At 34.2% G+C, this 14,033-nt stretch overlaps 1 protein-coding gene across 1 annotated transcript; it reads right to left on the bottom strand.

Moving 5' to 3' along the window:
* Window positions 1-7,463: 7,463 nt before the first annotated feature.
* On the bottom strand, window positions 7,464-8,153 carry LOC120351619. Its single transcript, XM_039429492.1, has one exon. It carries the CDS (start codon window positions 8,151-8,153, stop codon window positions 7,464-7,466), a length of 690 nt encoding a protein of 229 aa, XP_039285426.1.
* Window positions 8,154-14,033: the final 5,880 nt, after the last annotated feature.

Below are 14,033 nucleotides of genomic sequence, written 5' to 3'. Positions count from 1 at the left end.
AGTGGTGAAACTATGATAGCGCCAGAAGTGTCTCAAACACAATAGTAGGTACTTTCTGAAAGTGATTTGAAAAAATGTTAAAACAACAGAACTGAATCCTTATCATTCTACCTTCATTTAGAGAGGCTTTTGTTTGAGCCGAATGGAAATCTATTTATAAAAAATGAATGTCTGTTTGTGTGTTCGTTTGTATGTTTGTTTGTTCCCTGTAGACTTTAAAACTACTTGACATAATGGCATGAAACTTTGAGAATATGTTGTGTGAATATTGGGGATGGTTTCTGAACAGAAATTTTAATAGGGGGGCTAATAATGATTATTTATTAATCCATTTCACAGACATATGTTTTCGAAATTTTCGGCCGAGCGGCTACTGAAGAACGAAAAGATGATCTTGATTCAAGATCATATTGTGATAATATGATTTAGCATCTAAAGTTACCAGCTGTAATAAACATATCACCCTTTGATAAATTATTGTGTACTGGTATTAAAACGGTAGTTTGGAGTTGAAGTGTAGTTGATTGGTACCAGCTGATGATAATGGTTCCTTAGAAGACCTATACGAATAATTATCACTCCCTTATCATTGAGATACTGGAAAATGTTGAAAAAAATATTTACCTAATGAAAGAGGGTATATATATATTGTATAGTATATATGTATATTATTCATATTGCATTCATTAATTACTGGAGAATGAAAGAATAATTTACCATTTTTTGAATTTAGTTTAGCTTATATCCATCCTAAAATGGGAAGAATATGGAATTCTGTGTGATTCATCGTACATCGCATACTTCCTGGACCATATATCGACAATCTACAGCTATGAAAACATTGAATATTTTTCTTTGAAACATTGATATAACCTTTTTTTTAAATTGAGAACTTTACTGATAAATATTACTATCAATTGATTGAGAAGAATAATATGTTTTCGGAATAATGAATGCTGCATGACTAAGCACATAGGAAGTCCGTATTGAGATGTAAATGAACATGTTGATTGTCCGATAAATTTCATGATTCACCAAATAAAGTCAAGTGTAACATGAGATACATTGGCGGTACGAAGTTCGCTGGGTAAGCTAATTGTAAATTAAGCTTTATTATTAATAGACAACGCTTAAAAAGACAGGCTCAATCACCAGGAATACTATAAATCTATGAGGGACAAGTAAGCCATTAATTTTGAGTAGTTCAATTACTTCCATTATGGACACTGGATACATTATGGACAATCGATACGAACGAAAGCAACCGAACAGAATAAAAAATTTTTGATTGCAGTTACCCTGACTACTGTATTATGAATAACCATTCGGATCAAATATAAGGAATTACTCGCATCACTCATCAAATCGTAATTTTTATTCACAAAATATTAACAAAAAATATATATATCAAGTTATATTTAATAAACTCACGGCTAGTACTCAAGTTTTTTTTTTCTGGCCGTGCTACAAATAAATGTAGGTATATGTTTGACATTTTGTTTCTGTAATCTTGTTGTCTACTAAGAAAGTTTTCAATGTCATTTTTGATGGCAATAAAATTTGAATTTGAAAATAGAATTATCAACAAACTCCTAACCAAAGAAAACCTTTGTGCTCTGTTCTAATCGGAGTGTATGAGACTCCATATACAGCTGATAGAAGGCACAAGCCGAACTGGCCAAGCATACAATGATGGAACAAACACTTGGTAAGCTCGCGCTCTCAATCAACGCAAAATCAATTCGATCAGCTAATTGATGAAATTGTTTTAAGCTTTCCAATGTTTACAACATATGTTAGGATATGATGTGTCAATCATCTCAGTTCATATGGAGTTCACCTAACCATAAGCTTACTTAATAGGATCCTTTTTCATCCTTTGAAATTCTTAGAGGCAAAATATCTCAAAATCCGTTCTTAGTGCGCATCTAGCATGTTTGAAGAATATTTGTGCAAAGTTTTAAGTCTGTATGCCAATTAGTTCGAGTTTGCGCTGTAGTGTGATTTTACATTAAAATTTTCGAGAAGTGCCCTCTACTGAACCCCCCTGTGCTCCTGATTGGAATTTGTCTGCATAGATCTAATTTTTTTCGTACCCGAACGAAAAAGTTCCTTATGACTTTGCTGTGCAATGAACGCATAAAAAGTGAAAATTTTGGGGGGCCCAGCACCCACAGGGGGGGACAGATTTCAGAAAATCCTCTCGTAGTGGATGTTTTGAGGCTACAATAACCAATTGTGAGAAATTTAAAGTTTTCAGGCTTAGTAGTTTGGGCTGTGGTGTGATTTCAGTTTGTCGGGGCTCAGCCTTTTAGATATAGGTAGAACAAGAAGAAGAAGAAGAGAAGAAGAAGAAGAAGAAGAAGAGAAGAAGAAGAAGAAGAAGAAGAAGAAGAAAAGAAGAAGAAGAAGAAGAAGAAGAGAAGAAGAGAAGAAGAAGAAGAAGACGAAGAAGAAGAAGAAGAAGAAGAAGAAGAAGAAGAGAAGAAGAGAAGAAGAAGAAGAGAAGAAGAAGAAGAAGAAGAAGAAGAGAGAGAAGAAGAAGAAGAAGAAGAAGCAGAAGAAGAAGAAGAAGAAGAAGAGAAGAAGAGGAAGAAGAAGAAGAAGAAGACGAAGAAGAAGAAGAAGAAGAAGAGAAGAAGAAGAAGAAAAAGGATAAGCAGAAGAAGAGGAAGAAGAAGAAGACGAAGAAGGAGAAGAAGAAGAAGAAGAAGAAGAGAAGAAGAAGAAGAAGGAAGAAGAAGAAGAAGAAGAAGAAGAAGAAGAAGAAGAAGAAGAAGAAGAAGAAGAAGAGAAGAAGAAGAAGAAGAAGGAAGAAGAAGAAGAAGAGGAAGAGGAAGAAGAAGAAGAAGAAGAAGAAGAAGAAGAAGAAGAAGAAGAAGAAGAAGAAGAAGAAGAAGAAGAAGAAGAAGAAGAGGAAGAGGAAGAAGAAGAAGAAGATAGAATATTATGTTGCTTTGGCCTGTGATCTGTATAAATGTCCTGTAACAACTAAAGGTGCGTCCACACATGCCGAACCGAACATCGAACCGCGCAGCAAACCGTGCATTCCTCCGAAAATCTTGCCTTTCAACGAACATGAGCATATGTTTCATAAAGTTAACAATCAGCTGTACTGTATCATTCGCCGTACTGTACTCCGAACCATTCGCCGTGCCGGTTGCCTCTGTTCTAACTGCTCGCCTCACCTAACTCCGAACGCTGAACTTTTCAGCCAATCAGAGCCCTCGATTACAATTCGCCGTGCAGCTCGCTCCACAATATTTTGGCTATCCATCACAAGTGGAAAACATGCGAACATGAATACAGAAGTATGGGCAATTTTTTATTTGATTAAATTCATGTTTTGAAGAAATCATTGTTACGAATGATAAATTGATAGGAGCTTATAAATATTTTCTAATTCAAATGAAATAACTTCTGAAAAAAAATTATTGAATAAATACCAATATTGAATTATTGTTGACCAAGAACTCAGTACATCGACAATTCATTCAACTAGTTCTGTATTGATGGAATTATAATCATTTTCTCTATTGATAATCAATTTCATCAACTAACTGAAAAAAGTACTTCAATTTTCATGAATTTATTAATGGAATTATATAAATCTAACGTGTAGGTCATATCTAAATTCACGAAGAGTTCGATTCTTGTTGGCAAGATGGATGTTATTCAATGCAGAAATCATTTTATTTTACTAAAAGATAGGATAAGTTGAATAGTTCTCTTTTAGGGGGAGTTCTGACAACCCACAAAACTCATTTTTCATTTGAAGAAATAATATCAAAAAGGTGCATAGGACCTTACTTTTTTGTTCAACTTGCCAAAATATCCCTCATTTCAATATTAAAATTTTCGACTAACTGTACAGTGAGTCAATCATTCTATCAAGGCTTGAATAATTTTGAAATTTTAATTAAATAAAAATGGTAGAGAAAAATTATTATGTGAATATCAACACCTTTATTTAAAGACATATTAACTGCATGCGTTTTCATATTGCCGATACAGCATTGATAAAACTGTAGACTTCTATTTAGCAGTCTCAAAAAACTTCTAGCTGAAAAATTAATAATACATGCCACGTTTAGGCTTATACATTGCATCAGGAAAATGAAGTTTAAGAAGTTAAAGAAACTATGGTTTTCCTAAACATATGTTTCTGAGATAATTTCTTTGATGCAGCTGTTTCACATTCACCATTATAAATTATACGGAGTTTGTGAAAATAAAAATATTTATTGATTACCAAAACAATACTATTATTATAATAATGATAATAATTGATTATTAAAACAATACTTTTATTATATCAATAATAATAATATTATTAAACATATTTATCAATTATCAGAACAATATTATTGAGGTTGAGTGGAATCAGGTAGAAAACAATAATAGAACAGATGTTCTTTTTTGAATTTCTATGATATTTTTCTGTTATTTCCCATGATTACAACATATGTTAGAATATCACATGTCAATAAATAAATTATCTCATTTCCATATGGCACTTACCTTACCATGTTCATAACCTTACTTAATAGAATCCTTTTTCATCCTTTGAAACACTTAGAGGCAAAATATCTCAAAATCCGTTCTTAGTGCGCGTCTAGCATGTTTGAAGAATATTTGTGCAAAGTTTCAAGTCTGTATGCCAATTAGTTCGAGCTGTAGTGTGATTTTACATCAAAATTTTCGAAAAATGCCCTCTTCTGGACCCCCCTGTGCTCCTAATCGAAATTTTTCTGCATAAATCTAATTTTTTTTTCGTAGCTGAACAAAAAAGTTCCTCATGACTTTGCTGTGCTATGAGCGGTTAAAAAGTACAAAATTTTGGGGGGCCCCAGCTCCCTCAGGGGGGCAAATTTCTGAAAATCCTTTCTTAGTGGATGTTTTCAGGCTACCATAAACAATCGTGCAAAATTTCAAGTTTTTAGGCTCAGTAGTTTGGGCTGTGGTGTGATTTCAGTCTGTCGGGGCTTAGCCTTTTATAAGTATAGAGAAGAAGAAGATAAATTCAAACTCAGGGGAGAATTTTTTTTTATTCTTCCACCAATATTACATGATTTCATCAATGGAGAGAAAAGATTAAGTTTATATACCATGTGTCGAAACAAGGAACAGATTTTCAATTTTAAAAAATAACCTCTCTGAACATCCAAAATCAACATAATCAAAAAGAAACTATTCAAATAATTCACAATTTCTAATTAACTTTAAAATTTTGTTGTTCAAGAAATAACATCTTACAATTTAACACCAGCTGTTATATTTAAATATACCAACATGAGCTGTGAAAATCCAAACACAGCTGTGTTTACCTAATTAGAGCCGTACGAATTGAAACCTGACATGTATGAAAGCCTCATTCGTTTTCGGTAACGAACCGAACCGAACCGAAAACGAACCGAACCGAATGAAACCGAATGCGTGTGAAGCTAGACTAACAGTTGATTTAATAACACTGAATTCAAATAATGAGAAAAATAGTTATAGAACACGCAAAGACAATATTTGAAAACTACTCAGTTTTATTAATTTTATTTAGTCCAATCATTCACTGCAATACTCAAACTCCAGATCCCACGATTCACAACCTTCCTTCAGCTGATTCTCCCTACAAAATTTTTTTATTATATCATCCCCCAGCCACTGTCACTTGCAGACCCTTATCTCCACCCTCTTTACATCTTTTCCAAACCTCGACTTTCTCATTTCCCCTTTCATCGATTCTCACCTATCAAACCTATTTATTCCAGCAATTTTCTTTCCATTCAATATTCTATTGAATATTCAATTCATCAATAGCTTTGATCTATTGTAGTATTCTCTTGCACAGAAATTAAAATCATTGATAGGATTTCTCATTACAAACTGTGCCATGCTATGAATTTAGAAAGTTAATTTGGAATTTAGAATTTAGAAGCACACACAATATAACTTGATAAAAGGGATGCTTGATAAACATACCTAGTGCTAGAGAACGGGAATCCAGAAATGACAAGGAAGACAACGAAATAGAGAGAAGATATCAAATATATTGTCACCTCTTACAGTTAAATCCACCAGTTAATAAAAAAATGAAGTTACATCATGAAAACCGAAAATAGAATCACTAAATTTAGAAAATTATCTGCGATATAGCTAATTCAATAGTATCCTACTCTGTCTGCTTTACATTGAAAACGTTTTAGATGGAATCATGAGAAGCTTGAAGGACTCTAATTTCAAAAAGAAGACTACAAATTATCATAGATATTTCTCAGAAGTTAATCATAAATAACAATGAATATTTAAAAGAAAGATCAGCATAAAATTCAGAAAACTTTCAGAATATTTGGAACACACTGGGAAACTTTTAAAACACTATCAAAATATTATCAAATGCTATTAATATCTATTCTGTATCTTTATAATCATTATGAAAGCAGCAAAGCCAAAATATTCCTAAAAAATCACATCACGGAATTCTACCTTGGAAAACTACCCAAAAAATATGTGTCATTGAAACAAATTTAGAAAAAAGGTTAGGGTCCTTTTGAAGCTTCGATTCTTCACAACTTTAAGATGGAAATATCATTTACAAAACATTTATGGACCTTTAAACATTTTATAGGCTAATTCAACTCTTAGTAGTTTAGTTAATTATAGAATATAAATTAAAAAAAACTGAAATTCCCAGCTGGATCCTTACAGAGAAAATATGGCCTCACATTTCAATGTAAAGATATAACCGAAAATCTATTACTGAAACCAAATCAATAAAATTTGTAGTCTATCAATCCCCAAGTCCTAAATCCCCTGAAGTTACGATTTAACAAAAAAGGTCTGATTCAGCACGTTATATTTCATTGAATGGTTCAAGTTTTATACCCTTCCCTTTTTGAAAGTCTATAGTTACTAAAACTCATTCTGCCACATCCGGAGTTCCTGGGACGTTTGTATAATTTGGAAAAAGTTGTTACCTCAAAGCTGTTTTTTCAATTTGAATCTAGGCTCGGTGATTGAGCTCTAATTAGGAGCGTCAGTAGACAGCATTCCCCAAGCTTCTAGGACTGCCATCGATTTAGAGGCATCTCAGCGGCTTAAAGACACACGTTCACGAGACATTCATGGACCCATAAATTGATGGACCCATACATTGACCGCTGTTAAAATAAAGAATAAACTAGGATAAAACAAATTAACTCAACTTCAGTTATATCATAAAATCAACCTTATTTGGGTTTTTTATAGAAAACTCAAATTAATAATCATTACTTTGAAACACAAATATACATTACCTACTTCAATATCTTGATTCAATAGAAAAGAATCATTTGTAATCAGGGTCATGCCCTTTATTCAAAGAGATGAGTACATAGAATTCTATAATACATAATTCACTAGTTGATTGAATTACTTCATTATAAGATCTTTCGAGTATTGTAGTTATTTTGTTCAGTCTGTTCTATTACTTACTTTACTTTCATTGGCGCTACAGTCCGATGTGGACCTTGGCCTCCTGCACAATTCGCCTCCAATCGTCTCTCCTCTCCGCCACATTCTCCCATCCTCTGATGCCCAAAACAAAAATCGGCACTCACATCCTCCAGCCATCTCCTCCTGGGCCTTCCTCTTCTACGCGTACCAATCATTTTACTTTTTAACAACTTATGCGGTAGTCTGCAGTGCTCCATTCTCTGGACATGCCCCAACCATCTCAAGCGTTGCGCCTTTATAACTCGTACAATATCTTCTGGTCCCATGAAATTGGCAATCTCTTCATTATTTCTGATACGCCACCCATATTCTGTCCTGACTGGTCCCATGATACGCCTTACAATTTTTCTCTCAAAAACACGCAATGCTTGCTCTTCTCTACTAGTCAGCGTCCACGTCTCAGCACCATAGGTGGCCACTGGTCTGATCAGTGTTTTGTATAGCCGCAGCTTAGACATGCGTGATAAGAGCTTTGACTTCATTAGTTTCATGTGGACAAAGTACGCCTTGTTTGCAGCTAAAATCCTGCTTTCCACGTCCGCTCGTACCTTGTTCTCACTATTGAGAAGCGAACCCAAGTACTTGAACTGCCTCACATTTTGAAGCCAAACTCCTCCCCCACATTCCAGATCACCAACATGTCTTCTTCTCTCGTTTGCTGACATCATAAGATATTTAGATTTTTCTATATTAATCTCAAGACCCAACTTCTTACCTTCATTTTTTAGAGTTTGGAGCATGTCAACCACACCAGCTTTGCTTCTTGATATAAGCACCACATCATCTGCGTACGCATATTATGCTTGCTTGGACTTAGTTACAATACTGCCGCTTGTCTGCAATGCTTTGAGAATAACATCAAGTGCCAGGTTAAAGATAACTGCCGAGAGTGCATCACCCTGCCTTACGCCTCTATTCACTCTAAATTCTTCACTTAACTTGTTATCTATTATGACACAAGCTCTTGCACCTTCCATTGTGAGTAAGGCCATTTTTACCAACATTCTTGGTAAACCACACCTGGTAAGTACTGTAGTTAACTGCTTCCTGTCTACACTGTCGAACGCCTGCCGGAAGTCAACAAATACAATGTGCAAGTCTACATCAAACTCATAGCACTTCTCCATTGTCTGCCTCATTACAAATATTTGGTCCGTTGTCCCTCTGTTGTTTCTGAACCCACACTGGACTTCACTGAGTTCTTCCTCTGCATATAACGTCACTCGCTTAAAAATAATTGTGGAAAAGATTTTATAGGCTATGTTGAGCAGTGTTATTCCCCTATAATTATTGCACATGAGTTTGTCCCCTTTCTTAAAAATAGGACAAATTATTCCTCTTTTCCATTCATCCGGCATTTCCTCACTTACCCATATTCCAGTTATCAGTTCATGACATAATCTTGTTAGTTTTTGTCCCCCCCCCCCACTTATATACCTCAGCAGGTATATAATCACTTCCAGGTGCTTTATTACTCTTCAGCTTGTCGATAGCCTCCTGCTGTTCTATTACATGAATTAAATATAGTGTAATTTATAAGATAAATTACATAATAGGTGTTTCCTTAAGAATCAAGAAAGCTTTTCATTAGAATCAGCAAAACAAATAAAATCTATAACACAAAATACTGTCATTTAAATTTAGGTTAATAGCTTCCTCTTCCGAAATAATATTAAATAAAAAATATCTTAATTCCTTCTAATAGGTACATTCCTACAAGAGCATGTACCGTTCATTTCATCACTCATCAGTTCGAGTTACCATTACCATCTTCCATTCAAATCAAAGTCAGAATCAAAAGGACTATACTCAATAAATCTATCACAATACACTCACACTTAAATGTATCTATCACAATAAATTCAATACTCTGATGGAAGCTTTCATAGATAATAATTTCCTTAATTATATTGTAATCTATGACGAACCTTCAGTAGCGGTTATAGGAGGAAAATTTCCATTGTAAGGTGACAAATTTGATATCCTCTCTTCTCAATTAAAGCATTCACTGAGGCGGAAAAACTAAAATATGCTATTGGAACAGATGGTTCCATAGCCAAATACTAACTAACAAGCCTAAAGCTGGCATAAAAGCCCTGATGAACACAAAATACAGAGACTACATGATTCAGTTCTGCTAGCGACAATGGACAGACGCTGAATGAATCCACTTTACTTCTCTCGTCTTGCTGTGGACAGCTGTGAACGGCCTCACTAAAAGATAGGAACCTAACCAACGTTAACTGTGATTGGCTGTTACTGTTTTATCGAAATTATACATTAGAATTCTTGCCAATAGAAAGGAACGGTACAACTACAATTTAAGATACATTCTCCCACCAAGTGACAGCTATTTTCCAAATTCCTAACCAAATAAGGCATGATTGATAATCAATCGGACACAAATTCCTTGCCCTATAAGGTCATGAACTAAGCTGATGCTCCAGTAGGGAAAATCTTTGATTTTCTTAGTAGTGTGACTTCAATGCACACACTTACAGAGTCGACACTACACAACGCAGAAAAGCAAAGCAGCGAAACAAGCTGTTATAACAGACTGACTCCTCATGATAATTCGCATAATCCTCATCATTCACAATTGGAACAATGATTATTGGTACAAAATGATAACTTATTGGAGAATATTAGGGATGGGTATCGAAAGGCAAAACATCCATGTTTTTCCACCTTAAACATCGATAAGTGAAAAACATCGAACAGTAACCATCAATGTTTTTAAACATCGTTGTATCACCCTACGTTTTTACGGATGATACTATGAAGACTATTATATCCTTAGAGTGACTCAGATAGTAAAAATTGATTTCCTTTTTTTATATACATGTAAAAGAAAGGGACAGATGACTTTAGTTGTGATTTTTGTTCAGAACAACTACATGAATCAATACAATCAATTCTTTCATTGTAAAATGTTGTTAATGTGTTTGAAAAGAAGCTTTTCCCAACTCATGATAACCATTGCTTGACATAATTGCAAATGAACGTAATTTTTCCATATTAATGATATTATTTTATTAATTTAGTGATTAAAAATAAAAACTGAAAGATTGAGCAAACATAATAGCTGTTCTAAGTTGTGCAGTAGCACAGATGCAATAGCACAACATAAGTTGTGCAGTAGCACAGATGCAATAGCACAACATAAGTTGTGCAGTAGCACAGCAATGCCTACTTTAGTACAAACAAACACACAATTTTTCCCAACATAGTGAATTATTCTTTCATGTAGAAGAGTTTGATTAATTTACTCAATCACTAGTCACTAGAAAATATTTTTTTCCAATTTTTCTTTGAGACTATTTTAGAGTGATAATAGCTACCAAATAAGAGTGATGAAATTGTGCAAATGATGACTTGAGGAAGAACTATGAGACTTTTTTAATGCAAATCGACCTCTATTATTGAAGATTTTCATAAAATATGTGCAATTTGAATAAATTATGATTTATTAATCAGAAAAATTCATTTATAAAATTATTATGAACACCTTTGTAATCCAGAAAATGAAAATTTTGTATGAGCTTATATAAGAGGTATTCAATAAAAATAGGTTTTTTTTATATGGGCTTATCAAAAAACATGAAATAGATGAAATGAACAATACGATGAAGTAAAATTGAGCATTGTAAATTTAACATAACAATTCAATATTTGAATACAAAATACTGCAGTTAGATAGATTTTGAGAGTTTCTACTGTGCCAGAGCTGTACGGCAAATTATGGAAATTTTGAAGAGAGCTGTAGCAGGAATAGAGGGTAGCCAGAGATGCTGGATATGAGAGCTGACGTGCAGGCACCCATCTTTTATGTTCAGAGCTGTAGTGAGAATTCAGTATCCAGCTTCTGGATATAAGAGCGCAAAGGGTTAATCTCCTCTTCCATCCTAACTTACCTCCTCTGTGAATTCAAAATTTTCAAGAATAATGTATTATTATTTTTGTGAATATACCTTGACAAAAATAAAAATACAATTTGGGAGCTTGGAAAATATATTGAAAATTGTAATTTTCAAGTTTATTCTGAATTTTCTAAAGTAAACTTTGATAGTTAATTTTTTTTTGCGGATATTCCGCATATTTGCTAATTAATTACAGTTGGACAACTCCTGAATATTGAAAAGTGAACACTCGTTGCTTCGAATGATTCCAAAACTGACAAGGCAAACTATGACATTAGAAAGTGTGTTACTTAAGGATTTATTTCCATGGGAATGGAATTGATTTGAGTCTACTTTTAGGCTCAACTCACACTTACGCGACTCAAGTCAAAAAGAGACTCGACTCTAGTCGAGATCATGTGTTTCCAAATGGTGACACTCAGACCAGTCGATTTTAGTCTCCGCGACGTCACCATTTGAAAACACATGCTCTCAACTAGAGTCAAGTCTCTTCTCGACCTGAGTCGCGTGTGAGTTGAGCCTACTCTCGATAGTAGATTACTTTCCTCAACAGCTGAGACAATTTGTTTTCATTTTAATGATGGCGATTCTGAAATTGACATGACTGAAGGATACAAAAAACCTCTTCATCTCAAGATAATCCTCTTCAAAGAAAAAAAACCTTAATTGAATTTGAAAAAAATTAGAATTGTTTTTACTCTGTAGTTAAGAAAAATATCGGATGTCCGATGTCTAGGTAAAACCATCGATAAGTGAAAAACATCGAACAGTAAACATCGATGTTAAAAACATCGATGTTTGATGTCGAAACATCGATGTTTTTAAAATTGATGCATTTAAAAATGACCCATCCCTAGAGAATATCCAATGTGGATTCATAGGATATTGAGGATTAAGGATATCGACAGTATTTCTCTTCATCAACATCAATTGAATCATGGAAACATGATCTATAACGTGTACACGAAATGTTAAGTAACTGAAATTGATGAATGAATTTGAGAAAAATGATTCATAAGTTGAGTGAAGGAGGATGGGAATCTTCAATCGATGAATCATGATCATGATTTTGATCAGAAATCATAATAGTTTTATTAATGAATAAAAATATTTAAAGGATTCTGGAGTTGTACTTGTAAGTTGTTAGAGAAATTTCCAGATCATTATTTCTACAAATCAATGGAATCTGAACCGTTCTTGAACAATTAATCATCTTGTTGCATACAGACTTAAGCGTCACGAACACACGCATTTCATTCCTCATCAGCTGATGCTACATATCTGCTTATCATATCTGTTACTGTTTCTGTTCAAATACAGATATAATTAGCTGATGAAAAGTAAAATACTCGTTTTCGTGGCGCTAAAGTCTGAACGCAGCTTTAGGTTGTAGCTGCTTCTCCATAATCATTCAATGAAGTATCTTTTACATTAAGTAGTTCAGAAATCAATGTTGGCCGCCAAATTCAATAACTAATAATCCTTTGATGTTTTTTTTTCAAAATTGGTTATGTTTTCTATGACGAAAAACTTGATAATAACCCTGTTGTGAATACCTTTCAATTCCAATCTGCTCAGTATCATGCAGGCTTACTGAAGTGGTTTGATTAACGGAATTGGTGACTGCACTATCTTCAAATCCCCACCGGGTTTAGTGTCACACAGAACGAACGCGATACGGACAGCAGCGGTGTGGATTCGCGTTGGCACAGAACCGGTTCACAGTGCTTTTCCTCACGACCTGTCTCCAGGGATCAAACAAAACCAATAAACCCGGTCTCCAGCCACTCGCTACGATTGAAATGGATTACAAAATAATCAGCATTAGTGCTTGCGGGAGGCTAGGAAATTAAAGTCAACTGGATGATCTTGATTCCATAATACAGGTTACAAGGAAGACATGACTACTTAATTGCGTTTGAATCTACAACATTTTCCGGGAAAATTGTTCCATGATCTCAAATTCTTACTATAAACTGCTGGTTTGTATTGCCCACTACTCTGTTTCTCAGTGCTGTACCTTCAATGTTTCAATGATGTTATCCCAATATTTCTTCGTCAACGTTGATCAGTTCCTTCTGGGAAAAATATTGACTGGAGAACTGGTAATATTAAAGTAATATAGGTCATGTTGATTTTGTAACCAGGTTATCAGAGTATATCAGACATACATGACCAATTAAATGAGTTCAAATTATTCATTTCCCAGTAGAATTCTTCAACTGATTAACTTACCCGCTTCAATAGCCAACTTCAATCCTGGATCATTTCTGTCTCCACTTCTTCATTTCACATTCTAATTAAGCCTCAATTTCTGCAACTATTTTGGATGTTTCACGTGTGGAATAATAACTATTGACAGAGGAATAATTAATTCTATCAAGTTGAATAACGTCACATGATACACGAAACACGAAGACAATTCATATTAGCCAGTTTTCCGGGAAATTGTAATCGCTTGGAATAATTATTACTATCTACCTGATGGACAGGCTTTGTATCAATACTGGATATATGCTATTTTCCCATCCAATCTCTTCTCAGAAATAGAATCCACTGCATCGAATCTCGTCTAACATCTCAAATCTGTTTTGTGGAACGATGAATAATTGAAACTGTAGAACT

Source organism: Nilaparvata lugens, chromosome 5, assembly GCF_014356525.2.
Source record: "Nilaparvata lugens isolate BPH chromosome 5, ASM1435652v1, whole genome shotgun sequence".
Classification (NCBI taxonomy): Eukaryota; Metazoa; Arthropoda; class Insecta; order Hemiptera; family Delphacidae; genus Nilaparvata; species Nilaparvata lugens.
Note: the sequence above shows the minus strand (reverse complement) of the source record. Positions and strands in the feature narration are given on the sequence as shown.

What these genes read in the sequence shown, in the direction of transcription:
- LOC120351619 (XM_039429492.1), bottom strand. Translation starts at nt 8,153, where the DNA reads ATGTCAGCAAACGAGAGAAGAAGACATGTTGGTGATCTGGAATGTGGG.